General features: G+C 35.6%; 2 protein-coding genes across 9 annotated transcripts in view; both read right to left on the reverse strand.

Annotated features, from left to right (window-relative positions):
• LOC136039154 (calcium uptake protein 1 homolog, mitochondrial-like) overlaps positions 1–2,127 on the reverse strand; it is a 110,195-nt gene extending 108,068 nt beyond the window's left edge. For all 5 annotated transcript variants that reach the window (XM_065722652.1, XM_065722651.1, XM_065722653.1 and 2 more), the window contains exon 1: positions 2,038–2,127. In XM_065722652.1, coding sequence (XP_065578724.1) covers positions 2,038–2,112 — 75 coding nt within the window. In that variant the 5' untranslated portion in view covers positions 2,113–2,127. The remainder of the gene's footprint in view (positions 1–2,037) is intronic.
• A 1,330-nt stretch (positions 2,128–3,457) lies between these two features.
• LOC136039156 (zinc finger protein 501-like) overlaps positions 3,458–14,474 on the reverse strand; it is a 48,091-nt gene continuing 37,074 nt past the window's right edge. For all 4 annotated transcript variants that reach the window (XM_065722658.1, XM_065722660.1, XM_065722656.1 and 1 more), the window contains one exon: positions 3,458–9,052. In XM_065722658.1, coding sequence (XP_065578730.1) covers positions 7,860–9,052 — 1,193 coding nt within the window. In that variant the 3' untranslated portion in view covers positions 3,458–7,859. The remainder of the gene's footprint in view (positions 9,053–14,474) is intronic.

Raw genomic sequence — 14,474 nt, forward strand, 5'->3', positions numbered from 1 at the left:
TATATGGGAGGATCTTTCCTTTTAGAAATATGTCATGGGGGAAGAAAAGTTCAATGAAAAGGGCGCAGGGCGCAGGACGAATCTGGTCACGTTAGAAAAAAACGTCAAATTCAGAGCTTATTATACAATGCTGGGTGTTCGGAGCCTCTCTATTATGGAGTATAATTTGAAAATAACACAACTATACGAGCGATAAAACATATATACCACAACCATAACTCAATTAACGAAAGAACTGCTAAGAGATAACACAACTATAAAGCGAAAACAGATGAAAACTAACGGGAGAATAAACGAACTAAGAGGTGGAAGGGGCCCAGAGAAAAAATATAATCCTTTTCCAATTTTGAGCCTAACTTCCGCAAAGGAGTAATAATGTCAGAAGCCCCGAAATACCGAATTATTTTCTTTTTCCTATAAGACCGGGGTACATGAAACAGAAACTTACAATAGCGGAAATATAATATACACAATTCAGCCAGATCTTGTCTTTTTTTCAGGATAGGTGAAATACCACATAGGAAAAGTATTGAATGGTCGCAAAAACTAGTGTATAGCAATGCAAGCGCTTTTCGATAATAATGACCACGATTAGCTACTTTTTTACCATAACCCGCTTTAAGTTTTCTTTAATATGCCGTATAATATTGATCCTAAAAGCTAGTAGATTCCAATAAATATGAACTGCTTGACCGCCGCAAATCAGAGACACAATGGATGGAGAAGTTAGAACGCGGATTTCAAATGGGCATAGACTTTGCATTAAAGACTAGTTACTCACACTTATCAATATTCAATGACAGACCAACAGTTTTAAAATGTTTTGAAATAAATGATACGGAATTCGAGAGGCTAGATCTAGAACGGCTATATCTAGAAGTATATCATCCACATATGCAATACAAGAGACATTTACCAAATTACAAAAAAGAAAGGGCATAATTTTGTATAACACACTGCGGATCCAAATACTGAAAAGATACGGTGAAAGAACACCACCTTGACACACTTCCAAGCGGGTTGGAATATTCCCATAACAATTAGAGTGAAACTTAACCGAATATGGGAATCAAACAGTTCGTGGTAACGAACTGTAGTAAGGAGCGACCCGGCTCAATAGTAAACGAAACTCTAAAAAACGGAATTTCGATGCTAAAAGATATATCAAAAGAATCGGATTTTTATGCTGATTTTAAATATATACGTTTCATCAAATTCAGTCTTTGTCATCAAAATTTACGAGCCTGAGAAAATTTGCCTTATTTTGGAAAATAGGGGGTAACACCCCCTAAAAGGGGGGAATTTGGGCGAGTGAATTTTTCGGGGCAAAGGAAGATTATTTCAGGTAAGAAAAGAAATTGAAACATAAGTTATTTTTCCTAAAAAAACGCAATCTTCTCAGCTTTTGTTCTTCATTTGAGGATAATCGTCATTAGGTTAAAATGTCAACCTAAAGAAAAGTGATAGATTTGGCTATAAAAACATGAAAAAAGTCTTTGAAGAAAAATCGATTAATAGAAGTCTTTAATGGACTCTCAGAGAGGATGTAAGTTATCATTAATTAAAAAGGAAGAAAATGATTACGCATTTTGAGAGGGGAGGCCAATCGCATAAAATCTAAAATAGTCAAGATCAAGAATTGTGGCGGTGGATTCCAAGCCCCCAAGAGTTTTAGAAACTAAAATTATTATCATCAGCATTCATAATTTCCTGATTACGTAAACGAAAGATGGTAAAATCTGCTTCCCACTCACGTAATTGAATAAAGAAAAAGAAACATGAAAATTCATGTTTTTACATTAAAAATATTGGAGAGAGTGTGGCCTCCGTACGAGGTTTTTAATGCACTAACAGTCAAATTAGATTTTATAATTGAAAATAAAATATATTTCAAAGTTCATAAGTTACCTTTAAAGACGAGTAGAAGCCAATCTTGTAGGGTCCAAATGAGAACATAGGGTTGAGGAGATTCTCAGACAAAAGAATACAATTTAAGGTGGAAAAAAAGTCAAAAATAGACCACTGGAATTTACAGACCTTACCGGCAGTGCTGACCTCGGTTTCATGACTATTCATCCAGGAAGTGTAATTTGGGATGAGGGCAACATTCATGTGGTTTTTAATTCTGTTTCAACTGGCACTTTAGGAGTCCCAATAGTTGCAAAACAAGCAGAAATCAGAATTTCCTGTTTAAATGAAAGCTATATAAAAATTTCAACCAAAATTTTAAGCAGTCTTTTGAAAAAAAGTAATCTATACATAAATAAAACAAATTTATATGTAAACAAAATATCTATTTTTGTTGAGATTCTACATCTCAGAAAGTAGGTATTTACAAATCCTAAGTTTGACAGATTTCCCCCTCTAATTGACATTGATGACTTTTCAGCTTTCATTTTTTGTTCGAAGTAGTTGCTGTATCACTGAAATCCACCAGATACATAATTATTTAATAGAAATCCACAGTTGCCATTGCTTTCTTGTTAGCTTATTTAATAAAAACGGTTTTGTGGCGCAAAGCCTAGAAGTGCTCCTTTCCGATCGAGTCCTTTTTGTCTAGAATCACCTTCTTATTAGCTTAAAAAAGAAATACAAGTTTTGTGACGTATGCCGTAAACATTCTACTTTTCAACAGATATTGCTGTTAGTTTGGAATTAGCATACTAGAAACAAACCTGTTTCTAACACACCACAAACTGCCTGTGCCCGTTTTCGACTAACCCAACGATTATATGTCACTAAGAAAAGCTGAACACCCACAAATTAGAATTACAATTTGTTGTATATACCGAATAAGCTAAATTTGTTATACATACCAAGTACGCTAAAATTCATCAATACATTTTTTTAAATACTTTTTCAAACTTGTGGTCACTATGGGCTGAGGGTCACTCTCTATTAGACTGCAGTTCTCAATTATTGAGATGTTTCTCGAACAACTTTCTTTAATAGAAAGTTTTTTTGTTTTGTTTTTAAATAGGCAACATAGAATAAATCTAATTGACTGGTTTGAAGTAAAGGATGTTATATTGCTAAGAGTCAACTTTCTAAGGTCAGGAGAAAACACTAAACTTCTGTGCAATCAACTAGCTAGTTTACCGTAACACGTTACCGTTACCGTTACAGTTTCTCAAAGAACCTTTACTGGATATCTATTGGTCTTGGAATAGGCTAGGACTATCTTTGGGACCAGAAATAGGATTGTTTAATTTAATTTCTGTATTAAAATTTTTGGAGGTATTTAAAACCCTCTTTAGGTTTCATTTATTCATTAACAGTAATTTCTGGTCGTTTTGAGCTTGAATCATTAGAGGAATTTATTTCTGATGGCAGGGCCGGGCAAAGGCCGATTGGGCCTAATCGAGCTCCGCGTAATAAATATAACAGTAAAATTACCCAAAACTACTTTAACAATGTCTAGGATAACTATAGGCTAATGAAAGAAAGAATGCGCAAAATCAATTATATTGTTTATTTGTTCTCTGAATGTTTATCCAAAAGTTTAACTCCAGAAACATAAAACACTTGCATAAGTATTGATGAGACAACTGATCACATCCTCCCAGAATGCCCTCGTTCCATAATTGAGAGTAATATTCTAATCAGAAAAATTGAGTCATTGGGCCTGAAGACGTCCACCCCTCTCGTTTTAGGTTTTACCCATGTTATTAAAGATAATAAGATAGAAATATTAGAGGCATTGGGAGAAATTGTGTCTTCGACAAATACTTTCAACTGGGTTTAGCTTTAATGGTATTATTAGGCTGCTTATTTTTTACCACTCAATAGAGGGCGGTGAGAAGAGAAGATGATTTGATTTTTATTGTATTTTTATTTTTTTTCTATTTTACTTTCTCTTATTTATAATAACTAATATCAGATAACTGTTTTATTTTAATTTGCTGTCACAGAGGGCGAAAGCTGAGCGTATTTTCTCTACAACAACATAAAACACAAGTACAACAGGATAAACCGTATAAAAACACAATAGCATATACAATATTATATACATTTTTATATAATAATATATACGTTTTTACCACCTTTTTTCAATTAATGATTAATAAAAACGCAATTAAATGCAAAGACAATATAAAAAGTCGAACTCTAGAACCAAAATCTGAAAATTCGCAGGGTGACGGGAGGACCAAGAATTTTTCTTTCCCATTTTAACAGAAATTAAGAATTTTAACGAACAAAAAAAAATTAAGTATTTTAATTTTAACGAACAAAATTAAGAATTCTAACGAATGAAAAAAAGAAAATCAAGTATCTTAATTTAAAAAAATTAAGAATCTTAAGAAAAAAAAATTTGACCCAGATTTCCTAAGATCTGCATTGCTTTCGCCTACTATTTCATTGGGAGTAATGATTCAGAGCCATTATTCCTGGACAAGATAAATAAATCTATGAAAAGATTGAAAGTTAACGACACGCCTGGTTGCTGTGGAATAGCTTCTGAAGTGTGGGGGTCCTGTGTTGTTGCCCTGGCTCCAAACAATGTTCTGCACAGTGTGGTCCACGGAGATCATTCTGAAGGATGGGTTGACTGGAATAATTCTGCACCATGGGAACAGAAAAGATCAAAGAACAAATGATCCAACTACGGAGGAATAGCGTTACTCTCCCTTCATACTAAATTATTGACAACGAACCTCCGCAAAAGGTCCTCTAGTATAATTCAAAGAAACCGGAGAATCGCACAAGCAGGTTTCATACTCGGGCGTTCCACTAGCGAGGATATTCACTTTTTGGTAAATGATAGAAGACATGGAAATTTCAAAAGAAGGCGTACATTCACTTTATGGTAAATGATAGAAGACACGAGAATTTCAAAAGAAGGCAAAGTCGCTTTTGACTGTAGATAGGAAGTCACTGTGGCTCACACTAAGAATAATAGGTTTTCCCCAGAACGTCAAGCTGTATACAAGTTAACGGGAAAAAAACGAAGCCAGCCTTTCTGCATTCGTACTGGATTTGTCAGGGATCTGCCATGCCTTCGGAACTTTTTGATTGCGTCATTGACTACATGATAATAGGGAACACTACCCAACTGAATTTCGGTGACAGACTCGTAAGCAATGTTGACTTTGCTGACGATTTGGCACATGAAAGTTCTTAAGCCGAACTGGCCAGACATGACAATAAACAACAAAGAGAGATAAAACTCCACAAAAAAAAACCTCAAACGAGACGACGGCCAGTAGAGAGGAAAGACTAAAACAACGCGGATATTTCGCCTGTATCGAAACAAGGCGTCCTCAGCACAAGATAAAAAGAAAACTAAACTAAAAACAAATAAAAACCACCACCAATAATAATAAATACAATTGTCGCTACTTATCCACGTAGGGAAAAGAAGCTATTCGAGTTACTTCAATGGGAAACATCAAAGAGCAACTGAGGAAAAATTATGAAAATTGAAACTTTTCATATTGAAAATTGTAATTTATTATTATCAGTGGTGGTTTTTGTTTGTTTGGATTGCAAGATGGTACAATAGTCTTCATTATTTCCTAAGTAATAATACACCTGAAGATGTACCTGCGGCGGCTCAAGACTGGGTTCACTGAAAACGCTATTGTCTGCTCTCTCGCTGAAAGAAGAAATTCTGAATCTTAAGAAGTTGGCGTAAACATGACGCATTTCGATATCTGGATATCTTGATATTTCGATATCTGGTTCCAAACGCCCGTCAATTGAAAGGAATTTCCAAACTTGCTAGAACGCATCAAGAACTTGTCTTTTCACGCAAAACTTTCCTAGACTAAAATCGATTCCATAAGTGCAGTTAATACAGATAATGGATGCCTGAAACTAAACAAAGACTTGAGTTTTATGATAATGAGTCAAGAATGAATGCTTTGATAGAAGAGTAGAAGAGTTGTGAAAAGTTATAACTTTTCAGCGCGTATTTCTCTAAGGAAAGAAATCTGAAGAACAAAAACCAATTTAACGTCATTATTCTATTTTTTTCAAGAAACAGGGGTTATTAGAACAAAAAAAGTCTTTTTTTGGGGGAGATATCCTTTGTCACTCCCTGTTTCACCCGAGTAATCATTTGAGTATAACCTTCCATTTTAACGTCACAGTCTGTCTACCAAAAAAGTGGAGGTGCCACATACTCGTTATGCAATAATAATAACCAAAAAACAAAAAAAAACTGAAAATAAGGAGAAGCATTAAAACTTGGAACATACAGAAATTATTCTTTATGACAGGGCTGCTACTTCTTCGACCCTTGCTTTTTACACTATTCTTAAAGCTGTTTAAAAATACTTTTCATTCAAATTGACCTGCTCTTGTGTTCAAAAACACAAGCTTTGATAACACTGCTTTGATAAAGCAGACTTTATCGAAGAATTGTGACCAAAAATCACTATTCTTTGATAGTCACACTTTATCAAAAGACTGCTCTGATAAAGCAGTATTTATCAAAGAATTGTGACAAAAAGTCAGACCTTACCGTAAAGAACAAGGGTTGAGGAAGGGGCTGCCCCCTTGTATACGGAATATTTTCTGTTCATTTCAAATTTAAATGCTCCTCCCTACTGTCCGTTGAATAAACTTGGATTTTTCTAACCGTTTTATAAATAAAGACGGGAAATTTCCATTCCCCCCGCCTTGTAAAGTTTTCCCTGGAAAATTGCTTCTCGAAGTTCCCCTCCCAAAAGAAAATTCTCTAAGTGGAAAATCTCCCGAAGCAGAAATCCCCCCCCCAAAAAAAAATTCTATGTATTTCCCAATAACAAATACAATGTGAACAGTGGGCAAATTTTGTGACTTACAACCCTTTTTTCTGAGGCTATGGGGGTCATGTCATCCCAAAAGGCAATAGTTATTGACAAATCAACTATGCCGAATCACATGCCTACCTCGAAAATCGGGCGTCTTTGGGCAAACACAGGTGTGACAAGGGTGTTACTTGCCCTCCAATCTTTTTGGTCATTTAAAAGGGCACTAAAACATTTACTTTCGTTCGAATGGGTCATCTCCTGTTCTTCTAGGACTATTGGTTAAACACGATCACCCCTCAGGAAAAAAAAAACAAAACAAACTCTAATACATCATATTCCTTCTCGCAAAAAAAGCAAAATTTCCAAATTTTGTATTTAGGAGCTTGAAACCTCCGCAATAAGGTTCTCTGTTATGTCAAATCTAACTGTGTGATCTTCATTAAGATTTCTTAACCTTTTGTGTATGTTTCCTCCCTTTTCAAAAATCAAGTTAATTTTCTCAGGTTCGTAACTTTTGACGGGTAACATTAAACTTAAGGAATTATATAAATTTGGAATCAGCATAAGAATCTAATTATTTCAATGTATCTATTGTTATCAAAATTACATGTTTTAGAGTTTCGGCTACTATTGGGCCAAATCTCTCCTTACTAATAGTTCATTACCACGAACTGTTTAATAGTAGAAGATAGAACATGCTCGGAAACAAGTTCAAAAACTCAAATAGTAACTATTTCGGTGGTATATTGGCAGTGGCGTAAATTAGAAAGAACTAGGGGGAGGCGCACCCCAAGATTACCCGCGCCCCAGCAAATGGGATATACCCCTTACTGCACTTCCTGGCTGAACGGCCTCGAAACGTAGGTCTGCACCGCCGGTTTCGACTTTAAAAGTCAAGTGCCGTACCTTTACCTTTTTGACCTCCTGATCAGGAGGATACCTGATCAGCACTAGGGTTGGGAATAGGTATTGCACGAATCAAAGAATGTTGGGTTTAGAAGTGTCCCTTTTCCAACTGAAATTTTATGCTAATAATTTACTGAAATTTTTTCTAATATAGCTAATTTGCTTTTTTTACGAACATACCTTATTTTACTCAAAGGCAAAATACATTTATATACTTCAAATTAGGTTACAGATAAGTTTTTCGGTTATATGGTTGTCTTTATGCCGGTTATAGTTCGACTTATAAGAAAATCTTTTTCTACATATTTCACATTCGTAAAGTTTCGCTTCAGAGTGTATTATTACGTGTCTAGTTAAATCAGGCTTTCTAGAAAAGCTTTTATCACACAGCTCACAACTGTAGGGTTTTTCCCCAGAGTGAATAATCACGTGACCAGCCAAATTTGATTTAGTAAAAAATCTCTTCTTACATGTTTCACATTCAAAGGTTTTTTCTCCAGAGTGTATTTTTCTATGTTTATTCCAGTCACACTTTCTGAAAAAACCTTTATGACATTGGTAACACTCGTATTGTCTTTCCTCTGAATGAACTATTATATGATTAGCCAGATTCGACTTCGTATAAAAGGTCTTGTGGCACACGTCACACATGTACGGTTTTTCTCCCGAGTGTCTTTTAATGTGTTCAATCAAATCAGACTTTCTAATAAACCCCTTGTTGCACAACTCACATTCATACTGTCTTTCCCCTGAATGAACCATCATGTGAGTAGCCAAACTCGACCTCACAGAAAAACTCTTCATACAAATGTTACACTCGAAGGGTTTTTCTCCTGAGTGTCTTCTCATGTGTAACGTCATATATCTTTTCCTAGAAAAACATTTCTTGCACAACTCACATTCATAAGGTTTTTCTCCAGAGTGTATTTTCATATGTTGAGTTAATTCACACTTCCTATAAAAGCTCTTTTTACAGAGTTCGCACCCATGCGGTCTGTCTCCTGAGTGAATTTTTTTATGACGAGCTAGTTCCAATTTAGTCGTAAAATTCTTCTTACATTGTTCACATCGGTGGCGTTTTTCGCCTGAATGCCTTTCTAAGTGTTCCGTCAAATGTGACCTTTGAGAAAAACTTCTTTTACATATTTCACACTCATGCGGCTTTCCGTAACTATGAATTCTTTGGTGTTTAGACAAACGTAAGCTGGATGAAAAATTTTTCTGACATACGTCACATTTGAATGTTTCTGGAGAACAAGTTACTTCTTTCGTTGTTGACAAGCTCAAAGACAGAGGTACTACGGGTTCACCACAAGGGTCAACTTCTTGTTTTATGTAGGAGCTGGTATAGCCGTATCTACTGGGCTCTTTGCATTGCTCTTCTAGTTGATTAACATCCAAAGGTACATCTAAAAAAAGCAAGATGATTAAGAGTTTCCATTTTTTGTAATAGTATTTTACGAGTTATCAAGTTTTAAAACAATCACTATTATTTTATCCAATTCAGTCTCACTATTGCATGATCAAAACAACAAACTTAGTTACTTGAGACTAGGCACAGATTTTAATAGGGAGGCTCCGAGAAACCGATTTCTAGATAGAATTAATATTTTCTTTTTCTTTTTTATCAGTATTTCAATTAGCTCCAACACATAGGCGAAATGTAAAATCAAAAATAAGACCACACTACCAAAATAAAGTAAATTATCGGCCAAAAAATAAAAGAAAATAATGCGGTGTGCATATCCCCTATGAACTTGAAGTCTTCGGAGTAAAAGAAAAGATTTATCTTTTTACTCTTTATTTAAAACTAAATTTTACTAATGCAGAAGTGTTTGGGAAGTATTCCAGCTAAAAGTCCTTAAAAGTTTGTCATCTACAACACAACATCTACTTCTACACTTAACAACAACCTGCGTTGCATCCCTGTTTATATAGATCATTTTGTAGATTTTGTCCTAAGGGAAACGGCAAACAATATGAAAGAACAAGGAATTCATTCGGAAGGTAAAACTCTCCTAGACATAGATTATTTGAATTGTCCTAGATAAAAATTTGGGTAAAATGAATAATTTTTTGAAGATTTTAAGAGTTCAGCGTGTAAGATTAGGCTTAAGCATCAATGTTAAGAAGACTAAGTCGGTTCGACCGGAAATCAATAATGTTCAATAACGAGAAGATCGATCATATGGATGAAAAAAGGCTCAACCTGAGCCAAGGCAGAGGGTGTCTTTTTATAGTTGAAAAAAGCTTGGAATAATAGGAAGATAAATCTGCGATTTAAAATTCGAACATTGAAACTTACAGGGACAACAATGATGTAGTATGGTTCTTAAACTTAAGTGCTTCGGAAGACGAAGGAGGATTTGTTGCATATTTTCCAGAGGAATTGTCTATGGAAAGTTTTAGGTACCATTTTGAAATCGAATGGCTATCTCAGATTTTCACTCGAAACCTTTTTGGCATTCTTCGGGCTAAAATTGTCGTTTTACGCCACACAATGGCAAAAAATACTAATTTCTTTTGGCATATTCTTTTCTGGTAATAAAAAAGATCAGTAGGGCATATATGCATATGTAATCGTCAATACTTCAAAATATGACATATGTAATATATGACGCCAAAAAAATATCTTAAGAAAATGTAGCTTCCCTTCGACGATATAGTTGTCTCTAGGAGCCTGATTGTCAATGCTGAATTTACATGGATGACAGCGTTGTCAAATTTTACTACTTAGTCAAAACTACTTACTAAAAGGACTGGTGGTTCTGACGTCAGAAATAATTAACTGAAGATTATGAGTATGATTTTGAAAAAGTACCTAGCAACTTTAGGAAAACTCTAGTTAAACCACTGCATATGAAAGGTGATAAGAGTGAGTGTCGTGATTGTAGAGGCATTAGCCTGGTTACTGTAGGTAGCAAATTACTTAGTATTATGACACTTTTTAGACTTAGAAATGCTATAGACAAGCAATGTCACTCTTAAGCTAATAATCAAGAATTGCCTCGGCATTAAAAACCCCTTTAGTCCTCAGTCATATATATTTTGAGTAAGCGTTAGATTCATCTGATAAAAGAGCCTGAGCGAAGGCCTTAATAATTGAGAAATGCCTGAGTCACCGAAAACTTTTAGTCCTCAGTTTCATTGCTTATGAGCAAGCGTTCGATTGAGCTGATAGAAGAGCTTTAACAAAGGTCTTATCCTTGAATGATATGCCAGACGAATACATTAAAGTGATTAGAGCTATGTACGAGAATAACACTGCTGCGATTAAGGTATGAAATGAGGTTAATAGCTGGTTTCACATAAAATTTGGAGTCAAGCAGGGCTGTGCTCTGTCCCCATTTATATGGATCATTTTGATGGACTTTGTCTTACAGAGCACAGGAAAGGTAATGGGGGAACACAGAATTCAATGGAGATAAAAAAAATTTCCTGGACTTCGGTTACGCTGATGATTTAAGCATATAGATGAAAGTGGGAGCAAAATGAATGAGCTTTTAGAAATTTTGGAAGTTCAGCGTCTTAGAATAGGTTTGAAAACTAAGGTTAAGAAGACTAAGTCGCTAAAGCTATGAATGAGTGAAGATGAAAAGGTGACATTGAGTAACAAAAAGATCGATCAAGTGGACATCTTCACTTAACTTGGCAGTATTATTAGTAGAGATGATGGGTATCGTGCAGAGGTTAAAAGTAGAATGATCAAGGCTTAGGCTGTTTTTTTTTCACAGCTGAAAAAAGTTTTGAAGAATAGTAGGATAAATCTGCGAACCAAGATAAGAATGTTGGAAGATATAGTGATGAAATATTATGAAATGTTATAGTGAAGTGGTCAAATATGGTTCTGAAGCATGGGTGCTCATATAAAATGAGCAACATTCACTGAACGTTTCCAGAGAAATTGCCAAGGATTGTTTTGTCAAAAAAAAGGTTGTATGAAAAGTCTGGTTCAATCCAACTTTCTAGGGCAATAATGAGAAAAAGGTTAAGATGGCTAGGGATGTTCTACAGATAAAAGATGACAGATTACCAAAGTTTGTCCTTTTCGGCGAACCACCTCGGGCTAAAAAGAAAGGAGTTCGTCAACAAGTGGGGTGGAAGGATATCGTAAAGAAAGATTTATGGGAAATGGAAACTTCCTGGGAGGGTCTTTCTGGCTCTGTTGACCTACAGACAAGTCGAGGCAAAAAAGAAGTTTTTGTCCCACCACCTGAACAATTAAAAGAAACAAAAGTTTGGCGCTAAAAAATAAGCGATTTCAAGACTATTGAGCAATTTAAGAGAAATTTTTCCAGCTTCCTTTACAAAAATCAAACTTTCCCTGAATCTAAACATCCTTGCTTATTGTAATACTAAATATTGTAGATTTATATATTTTCTTGCTTTTTCATTATATTGCTTGATACCAGGATTAACAAGGTCCGTAAAGTAGAATATTTTGCTTGCGCACTCATAATTAGAGAGTTCTTTCAGTTTTGTTTTCAAATCCCCCCCCCCCCCGGAAATAATCTGCGTTGTGAGGGCCAACCTGTAATATATTAAACAGACATTCAATGGCAAAAGGTTCATTTCAAGCTATTATCTTTGAAACTTTACGCATGAATACACTACAATGTGCCCTGAACAATTTGGGCAAATATAAAAATGTCTATAAACATACTAGATATTTCTAGTTAACAGGTTTCTTCAAACTTTGTTTGGATTTCTTCAAAGAATGTCAATTACTAAACTCCAATGTATTTTTTTAGGCGATTTTAACTTTGATCTTTTAAATCTAGAAGGAGTAAACCTTGATTTTTTTAACCTTATGCTTTCACATAACCTTTATCCCGCAGTTTCAATCCCAACTAGGATAACAGATCATTCGGCAACCCTGATTGACAATATCTTCCTTTCTTCGGATGCAATTGTGGAGTGCTGTGCTGACGTTGTCTTACACCCTGGGTCGGACCATCTACCATTATTTTGCACCATTAAAAGATTTGGCTGTAAACACAAAACCACTACTAAGTTTCAATTCAGAATGATGAAAGCTGAAAATCTCAGGAAATTTAAAGAAGAAATCAGCACAGTATCATGGCAAGAAGTCATGGCGGAGAAAGAAGACCCCTCGACTGCTTTTGATAAATTTATGAGTATTTTGTCTCCCATCTATGATCAGTGTTGCCCATTAAAAACTGCAACTAAGAAGAAAAACCAACCGCGGAAGCCGTGGATTACGGAAGAGATACTGGAAATGATGAAGAGGAGAGACCAACTATTCTCAGATTATCTCAATTGTGAGAGTGATGACAGTTGGGAAGAGTACAGAAGCCAAGAAATATGGTGAATTCTGCACAACGAGCTGCAATGAGGGAGTATTTCGGAGAGAAATTAAAATCGCAGAAAGGAGACATTAGAGGGACCTGGCTGACTATTAAAAGCGTTCTCGGCAATGGTAAGGATTCAGCATCAACTGAACAGTTAGCCATAGGTGAAAGAACTGTGAGTGGGAGGCAAGAAGTTAGTGAAGAGTTTTGTAAGTTTTTTACCAAAATAGGATCGCAAATAAACCAAGAGGCAAAAGATCAAAGCGGACAGCTAGATACTGAGGAGTTTGACGATAACCGTGGTCTTCATCACTCATTTTACTTTACCGAATGTACTATGGATGACATTACCCAAGCAGTGAAATCGATCAAGTCTAATGCAGCTGGTGTTGATGGCCTAAACATTAAAGCATTTAAAGCAGTTGCTGCGTATCTCTTACCTGTGATATTATATCTAGACAATTTATCTATTCAAAAAGGTGTGTTTCCTGACGAACTAAAGCGGGCAAAAGTTATACCCCTCCATAAAGGAGGCGATAAAAGAGATATTTCCAACTGGAGACCAATATCCATTCTACCGCTCTACTCAAAAATTTATGAAAAAGTAGTGTATAAGAAAATATACGAGTACATGAATTCGCTTGAGTTTTTGTCAGATTCGCAGTTTGGTTTTAGAAAAGGTCATTCTACAGTGCATGCCGTTCATCACCTTTTAGATTGTGTAAATAGTGCGTTAGAAAATAATTTGATCCCTCTAACTATTTTTATTGATTTGAAGAAGGCGTTTGACACTGTGGATTTTGAAGTTCTACTGAAAAGACTGCGGAACCTTGGAATTAAAGATACAGCATTAAGTTGGTTTCGGTCTTATCTGTGTGGAAGATCAATGAAGGTGGTGATGAGTGATATATCTAGTGCAGCTATGCCTATAAATTGTGGTGTTCCCCAAGGATCAGTCCTTGGCCCGTTACTCTTCTTGGTATATGTGGATACTCTTCGATTTTATCTAAATGATTCAGTTTTAACCTCTTTCGCCGATGATACAGCTATCACAGTGTTTGCCCGGACTTCAAAAGAGGTTGTGCAAAAAGCGAACCACGTCCTTAGTCGGCTTCATGTTTTTACAGCTCTAAGCTCACTTTCAGTAAATCCAAGAAAAACAGATTTTTATGGTGTTTAGTAGAACTGGTGTACCTGAACTTCTTGAAAATGTGCTTTATAACGGTGTTGGCATAACACAGGTGTTTTTTTGTAAATATCTCGGATTTTATATTGATTGTAATTTGTCTTGGAAGAAGCATGTTGAAATAGTGTCGGCAAAAGCAGCTAGAGGATTGAGAGTGATGAGGAGGCTGAAAAAAGTGTTCCCGGTAGCAGTTGTCAAATTGTTATACAGTGCTATTGTGCACCCCTACATCACGTACGGTTCTTCTGTTTGAGCAAGCAATTTCGTGATGAATTATAAAAGAACTCAAATAATACAAAACAAAGCACTGCATCTGATAGGAGAATTTCAAAA

Source organism: Artemia franciscana, chromosome 19 (assembly GCF_032884065.1).
Source record: "Artemia franciscana chromosome 19, ASM3288406v1, whole genome shotgun sequence".
In the NCBI taxonomy this organism is placed as follows: domain Eukaryota; kingdom Metazoa; phylum Arthropoda; class Branchiopoda; order Anostraca; family Artemiidae; genus Artemia; species Artemia franciscana.